The 8,591-nt window shown below is 38.6% G+C and overlaps 1 protein-coding gene across 1 annotated transcript in view; it reads right to left on the minus strand.

Moving 5' to 3' along the window:
* The window catches only part of LOC114543683, a 34,916-nt gene extending 26,661 nt beyond the window's left edge, over positions 1 to 8,255 (minus strand). Inside the window, exons 1-2 of the mRNA XM_028562566.1 lie at positions 8,158 to 8,255; positions 4,488 to 5,153 (exon numbers count right to left, since the gene is read on the minus strand). Coding sequence (XP_028418367.1) covers positions 4,488 to 5,153; positions 8,158 to 8,255 — 764 coding nt within the window. The remainder of the gene's footprint in view (positions 1 to 4,487; positions 5,154 to 8,157) is intronic.
* Positions 8,256 to 8,591: the final 336 nt, after the last annotated feature.

Consider the following 8,591-nt stretch of genomic DNA (forward strand, 5'->3'; position numbering starts at 1 on the left):
CCAGATGTGAGTGATACATTGAAGATGGTTGCGACAGGCTCGGCTAGTTCGTAGACGAACTTCTTAGGATACGGCAAGGAATGTTATCTGGACCGTGGGCTTTAAAGGGTTTAACTGCTGACAATTTTTGAAACACTTCGTGCGGTTGGACAGTTGGGACGGGTTCTTTGGTTGGAAGGAATGCTGGAAGTGCAGTCAAGTCAAGTGGTGGAATGTCAATATTCACCGATGCATAGAACATATTCAAAACATTAACTAATTCTGATTGATCAAGGGTTCTTCCATCTTGTTCAAGCGAAAAGGAGTGATTCTTTTCGGATTTTCCACCCATTTTATTCACAATTTTCCACCACATGCGACAGTCATCTTTCTTTAAATGTTGCACCTTTGTTTTATAGTACGATATTTTCCTCGCATTGATCTTTTGCTGAACCTTATACTTCAGTGATCTCCATAAGGTTGTGTTGTGCCTATGAAACGCCTTCTGTCGGTCTTTGATAAGTTGTTTTATTGCGGGTGTTATCCATGGTTTATCGTTGTGATGACGTATTAGAGTCTTTTGTGGGAAAATTTGGTCGATACTTTCTGTTAACTGGTTTGTGAAAGAAACCGCTAGACAATCAACAGTATGATTGGGAACAAGGTCACAAAACCAATCGTGTGTACTAATCCATCTACCAAAAGCATCTATCCCGGATTTAGGGTAGCGGCGTACTAAGGTTTTGACAGATTTCACTTGTATGTCGTGGTTGGAAATGCTATCGGCAGAAGGTAGCCAGTGTAGGATATTGTGGTCACTAGATCCTAATGGAGCGAGAAATTTAAGGCAATTATATAATTTATGCATATTTGTAAGGATAAGATCCAGTATTGCTGATTCTCTGGTTGGTTGGTCAACAACTTGTTTAAGATTTTGAGTGGTAGTTAAAGTTCGTATTTCAAAATCGTTGAAGTCGCCCAAGATTACTAGACCATGGTCAGGGTGCTTATTCCGAAGTTGGTCAATAGTATTGATTAAATAATCGTTGAGGTCGTTGTGCTCTGATACTGCCAAACCTGGCGGATGGCATACAACACAAATTGCTAGGCCAGAGAGAGGTCTGGGAAGGCGTTTAGGTCGTAGGTTAAGCCATAAGCATTCTAAATTTTCACTTTCTAGATCTACCCGTCGGATACAATGAATGTCGTTTTTGACAAAAACACAAACTCCCCCACCTCGACCAGTTGCACGATCTTTACGGAAAAAATTATAACCATTGATTGACAATAAGCTGCTGTCTATATGTTTATGTAACCATGACTCAGTTATTGCGATAATGTCGACAGACTTGAGACTTACAAGTGCGATCAATTCATCAATCTTTGGCAGGAGCGAACGGGAGTTCAATAAAAAGAAGGATGGAAGCATCTCCTTTTTAGGTCTTTTGTTAGCATTAGCAGTACGATTAAGAGTTCTGATATGGATTAGGTTGTGGGAGGGGATATAGCAATTTCTGTGTTTCTTATGTTGTTTAGGCGTTCTAGAACGGTCTGTGATATGTACGGGAATTTTCACATCATAACTGGTTTTATTTGGCGTCGGTATTTCAAAATTAACAAATGACCAAGTCTCTAATGCTGCTTCATTATATTGCCGACATAGTCCAGATAGTCTAGCTAATCTTTCGGACGGTGGGGACGTATAGCGGGTGGACTGCCCCTCCGTACTTGGCGAAAAGGAGGAATTGGTTTGTATAAATATTCTTTTCTCTGACGCACTTTTCATAGGGTTTACTTGCGGTCGGGTTTTTCTCCTTTGTGTTCCTCTCCTGGGGTTCTTTCGGATTGGATAGAGGCGGAAGTATTGATGTTATTGTCGATATAATTCTGATTGGACTTCAAATGACGTAGCTTTTCGTGGTGGCACGTGGGTACTTTTACCCTCTTGGCTGGACTGAAGGCGAAGGCTTTGAGTCGCTCGGTGTTTCTGACGGTAAGCTTCTGATTGATCTTTAAAAGACATAGATTGATGTTTTAGTAGATACGGTTTTGATTGATCTTCAATACCAACGTTTGTCGATTCGTGCGGAATGTCTAGTTGTTCGTTAGTATCTGACTCCCCGTCAGACGTAGTTTTTCCAGGTGCCATAGTTTTTCCAGGTGGCACATGGATACTTTTATCCTCTTGAATGGACTGAAAGCGAAGGCTTTGATGAGTCGATCGGTGTTTCTGACGGTAAGCTTCTTAGAGAAAAATAACTGAACAATCGAGGGAAGTGGTTTCGCCTTGCACAAGGTATGAGGAACGTGGTGAAACCACAGATAGCTAACAATGCGTAGATACGCAAAGAAAGTTGTAGGTATAGGCTGTGGTCAACCAATTGAGGAAATGGTGTAGATTAGCGGGAAATTATGAGCAGTCAAATGCGTTCCCCTGAAAAACAAACTTTTCGTGTTGGAAACAGCAGACAGTATAAATAAGAGAGAGAAGTGAGAGAGCGAGAGAGGGTTTTAAACGCTGTGATAGAGTGTTTACCGAAAGTATTTATCAGACTTGTAATGAGCCATTGTAGTATATCATCTAATTCAAAATTGCAAGAGGTGCTTATATAAATACGACCAAATTTTTATTTGCTATTTAATTAACTAGCAGGAGTGTTTTATTAAGTCTACTGGTTTTCACTTGTTGTCTATGATGGACTATAAGTATCTACAAATATCTAACCATGACCCTGGTAGGACTTTATTATGCAAATGACCATCAAACGAACATCAATCCCACGTTTATCGCAGCCTCCCGATAACTATTCGCTTGAATTAAAAGGCATAGCCCTTCGTATTCACAGTCTGGGTGAGAATAGCGAATGTGAATGAGACAGCCAGATTCACGCCTTAATTACCTAATACCACCGTCACAGGCGGACGAACATAACTGCAATTTAAGGTATAGTAATAGGCTTACACTGTTTCCTTGCAAGCTAGAGCGTTTTAAGAAAAGCTTTTTCCCGGCAATGTGTCTCCGATCACATAATTTGTAAATATTTTAATTATTAAAGTATATTAATTTATAAATTAGTAAAACAATTGTTGTCACGTAATGTATGTAATACAAGGACTATTTAATATTCAAAGTTTTTAGCAAACAATGACAATGTAAACAACTTCGCAATTCGCTTTCGAGCGCGACGATTTTATAAAAAATCAATCAATCAAAAAAACATTCATTAGATGAAATACCAAACTTTGAATTTTTACCAGGCAATTCTATAGAAGCTTCGTGTGAAAACGCACTTCTTGTAGTTGTATTTCCCGTTTTTTCATATCTTAATTCGTATCTCAGTCATTTTTAATCCAAAAGGTGCAATGTCGGATGGATAAATAGAATTTGTCAAAAAAACGAAGAGCAAAAAATCGAATTTGCCTTATTAATTAAAAAGTGCAAAAACACTTACCAGAGGCTAGCGCATGCGCATTGAAAACAGGGTTTGCCGCGAGCTCCGCCTCTGTGTGGTTCCTCTGTGCCAACGACAACGAGTTTTGGCTGATGGCGTAAGCAAACAACGCGCGTGAATGACGAATCTCGTACTCGTAGTCCAGGCTAAAACTCCCTACTCTAGTAGTTCGATTCTACATCAATGTTGGTCGACTCTGCCCATCATTAGGAAACATTTTGAACGCAGTCTAAGTTTATCGTCTGTTTGGTTTGAAATATTACCCATTTAAAGGTTAAATACAGTCCTGTATCCTCACGTTCTAAATCCTCAAGTTTTTGTACTTTGATGCTAGCTACAAGTGGTGATAAGTAAAAGGTAATATTGAGGGGAAAACGTTTGATAAAAACATGTCTTAGCAGCATACAATCTTGGAAATCGAGCCACCAGTCCCTTAACTAAGTTACTGATATTCAAACTATCTTGCGGTCTCATATAGCCACAATATCACCTGTTAAAACCAGGACAGTTTAATTTCGTAGCTTGCCAAATTAACGTGTTTAAATCATCAAACAGTTATTTGAACAGCTTGACAGAATGTTTCACGGTCACAATTATCCTTTACTTTATAAACTAAAGCCAAATAGGCTATAATTCTCTTGGCAAGGTCAAGGATGTTTTGCCATCGGAAAATGAATTAATTATAAAATGATAACCTATGAATAACTAAGATGATAATCTATGAATAATTAGGATAATCACTCATGAATAATTTTCGAAACGTCGAGAAGTGTTCTTGTCTTTTTTCATACTACTACTTATACCTTTATACTTCATTTGATTTGTCTCGTTTGTACGATTTTTACTATGCACTCGTTGTAAAGAATCGTAACTTCACAACACGCGCATAAAAATCGTACGCACTCGTCAACCATGAAGTAATCTATATTAATTATTAAACATGGATCTGAATAAAGTAGCAGGGATCCTTCCTGCAAAATCAAACGAGAGAACACCGTCCTCGGCACGCTGTATTAGCCAAGACGGCGATATAATATATAAAAGTGTTATACCTACCCTTCAATGAACAAGCTGGCTTTATCACTATTCGTCTTTCTCGGGGTATCTTTTGTGTCGTAGTTATTTTGGTCTTTGATAGTGGGACAGTCGGACACGAGATTAAGAAAATTTGTTTCAGCTCTTGGATTTGGGTCATCACCGACACTTAATATGCGAATCTCGGAAGTAAGTTCTGATAACGAGATTTCTGAGCAATTTGAAATGTCTGAGGATCTTTTATCGTAGTCAGGAGAAAGTTCATTAGTGTCCGACGACGACAGCGACTGTTTAATGCTGCAGATTTTCTCGCATGTTTTCTGTGACGCGTCGTGTTTAATTATGGGTTCTGTGCCCCTATCTTCCAGTGATTCTTCTAACTTTAAGCGGCCTCGAAAGTTTTTTAAATTAGAATTCTTATTTCTTGAACTTATGCAGGACAAGGGAGTCCCGTCGGAGCGTTCGAAAACATCATCACTAATGGAACCGCAGGGTGAACAAAACGAAGAGCTTTCGATAGGAACACGTGTTTCAACAGGCACTGTTTTCTCCAAGTTTAATCTATGTGCTTTGGTCTTGAGATACTCCTCAAGTTTTACTAATCCATCGCTCGTTGAGAGGTCTGTAAAGCCATCCAAGAATTTCCAGTGTTCGCACCATGAAACATTCTGGGATTTAGCTACTTTTCTGCAATAATAACAGAATGTTTTTAAGACCAGCTAAATTCAAAAGAGAAGCTATTAAGAACCAGTTCTTCAATTTTTATGAAACTATATAGATAGATGCCTTATTTCAAAAAAATGCGTCAAGTTAGCCAAACATTTCAAACTTTAAAGCTGAGTTTGGTTGAGTTTGGTTGAGTTTAGTGATGAGGTGACTCTCAGGAATAATTAACTCGTAAGGGTAACTTTTGACCCTGACTCTCTATGCTCGCCTGACTCTTACAAGTTAATGATATATGAGAGTCTCCTCATTACCAAACTCAAGCCTTCTCTTATTGTTCAAGGCAACTTTATTCTTCACAATACAATGAAATATTTTAGTTCATGCTGACGTATTGTTCAATTTCCAATTGACAGTTAAAAGTTCCTTTCACTGGTGGCAAATGGCGTTAAGCAAAGAAAGTAAAGGAAGACATACGACTGTCAATTAGCCAATATTATGTAAGTGGGTGAGGGTTGTAATAAAATAAAGTTTACTTCTCTTTAATCAAGGCATTATCTGCAATAGTTTGATGGCCTTGTCAAGGCCGAAACTAGACAAAATTTTGTACTGAATGGAAATCAACCTTAGTGGCTGTTCTCATGAGCGCGGTTACCGAAATTTTACGAAGCGTAAAATGGACTTTGAGCTATAGAGAAAAGCTACTCATTTAATCTAGATGCCTTGTGAACCTAAATGTTGTTCGATCGCGACACTCAGAAGCACATCGTACTTTAAAAAGTATAGTTCAATTGTTTAAAAATGTAAATAAACTGCGTGATACGTTCACTTTGTCTTACACTTTGGAATTCGTGCTAATATTAAACCTTCAATCCTGTGCAAATTAACTGCGACGTGTCAACGCGTCCGTTAACGACCACATCTTGTTAAACGGCGAAATAGCAGCGATATTATTAGAATAGGACCAGAATCTACATGTATTGAATATATTCTTACCCTAAACTTAATCGAACAGCATCAAAAGAACGGTTTATTTGTCCCTCTTGGTGGAATTGCCTTATCATGCGAGCGAAATCGAATCGCGCATCGGAAAATTAGCCAAAGCTGTGCACCACAACTCTTGGGAGATAAGACTGGGACGTAGATAAATACGGGCACATACACATTTCAAATACTAGTATATTTCGCGCCATTACAGACTTGCGACGACGAAAAATAAAAAAGAAACAAAACAAAACAAAACCGGGGCGAATTTTCAACTCCGTCGCTGGCGCCGGAGTGGTTACTCGATTTTTGCGCCCGGAATGTTTCAAGCAACACTCTTCGCTCCTTGTTTCTTTAAATCTTGAATATTTATCAAGCCCGGCTGGACATGCGCAGTTGTGACGTAATAGTAACGGGCCAGATTCCTCAATATTTTTGTGAACTTAGGAAAAGGGATAGATAATTCATAAATAAAACAATTTAAACTGATTTAAAACGTTACCGTACTGATCATGTACAAAAAATTACTATAGGCATAAATCAAACTATCCCCCGGGAAGTTTACACTATGACTGACTGATTGATTTTCACCACTCATCACAATACTGCCAAGTTTCAAAGAAACTTTGCACTAAAAATGATTTAAAATAGCGAATTATTAAAAACGGTCAAGTACTCCCATGGGTTGGCATGAATTATTTGTTATATCGGGATACAACAAAATTTTCCTATCCATAATATTGAAAAAAAATTATGGCGAGGATCCAATATAATAATTTCCGAGGGACAAATATTTCGTGCATCAAAGACAATCAACTGATTCAAAGAAAACTGATTCATACCTCATGTGCTGACAAGGGGCCGGCGAACGCTCGACCTTTGAATGTTGGTTCCCCCATGCAGGATATTTTTGTGTGTATTTAATTAGCCATTTCTCAATCGAGCAGGGTACTGGTCTAGTCGCGAACCGCAAAGCATCTATGGACTGTTTCGAGGGACAAATGATTTCAGACTTGAATTTCCTGTCCCTCCAAATAGTCCATAGATGCTTTGCGGTTTGCGACTATACTTAGTACCCAACCTCGCAAGCCAGGCTTTTCTGCCCACGGTGAAAACCCTGGTTCAGGCTGGTCACGTGATTCCTTTGTAACGCTCCACCCTTGTGGGGATGGGTGAAACACAAGTAGCCCAACAATCACTCCCGTTTAGAACAGCGTGTTTCTACGGACTAAATATGGAGCGCATAACAGCCTGTTTCGACGCAATAGCAGATAAAATGAAATGAGGGCGTAAACGATATTCTTTGTTTGTTCACATTTGTTATTTGTCCTCCAAATTCGCTCATTACGACAGGCAGTCGTAAGATTCAGTAAGATTTGAGTGTCTGTATTGAATGTCAACACAACTTGATAGTTGATTGTAACGATATTAAAACCGATTCTATCAACAATGATACAGTTTGCCCACACACTTTACACCTAAATTCGGTTTATTGTTCTTTGCAGTTTCTTTTTGCTGCGCCTTCCATCTGTATTTATATATATAAATATATATATACAATATATATCGTATATATATACAAACAAATCAACAAATATAATCATAAAATTGTATTTCATCGCTACACTGTGTTTCACGTACTAGTTTTAGTACGATCCTCAGGCGATAACTATTTACAACGGTTTACGCGCACGTGTTTTTGATTGATTACGCGAGAGTTTTAACGTGCATGTTTGCGTGCGCTTAACATTACAAACCTTAAAACCATATCTATGCCGGCATTTACTATTAAACAGTTCTGTCCTTTTGTTCAACGATTTGTTTTTGTCTGATAGCATGATTAATCCTTTTTCCTCGGTGCATAAATTACAAACTTTCATTTCTGGACATGCGGCGGGAACTTGCTTCATCACTGACCATTTTATCCCAAATGGTTTATCTTGCGACTTGAGCCCCCAAACATACTTCGAGAGCTCCGTTTCTCAAGAGTAGCGTTCGTGGTTAAAAGACTTTAAGTGGTTGCTGTATCTGAGTTTGAAGCTACCTGATGTTATACCAATATAATGCTTGACCAACTTCTCCATTATCCGAGCTAACTTCCGCTTTGTACACAATGCTTTTCACGAGACAATTACCGTTCATTGGGCATTCCTCCTTAACTCTGCAGTTGCATGATTTCAAAGAACATTGGGAGTTGTTTTGATGTTTAAGGATTCTATGATTGTGGTTGGAGATTGAGGTTTTAGCATTGTTCATACAAGAGTAACTCACTTTGACCGTGTTCCGGTTGAAAATTTTATGGAGAGGCGATGACTTTGGGAAATGCTTATCAATTAAGCGAAGGAACCTTTGTGCTACATTCGTTTTCACATTCTTACTATAGTTGGATTATACCAGATTATGTTTCTTGATCGCGTTCTTCGCTTGGGGTTGTAGTTGTTTTCATCTTGTTGGTAACTTAAGGTGGTGTTGAAATGA

Source organism: Dendronephthya gigantea, unplaced genomic scaffold, assembly GCF_004324835.1.
Source record: "Dendronephthya gigantea isolate DGI-Jeju-01 unplaced genomic scaffold, DenGig_1.0 000523F, whole genome shotgun sequence".
Taxonomy (NCBI): domain Eukaryota; kingdom Metazoa; phylum Cnidaria; class Anthozoa; order Malacalcyonacea; family Nephtheidae; genus Dendronephthya; species Dendronephthya gigantea.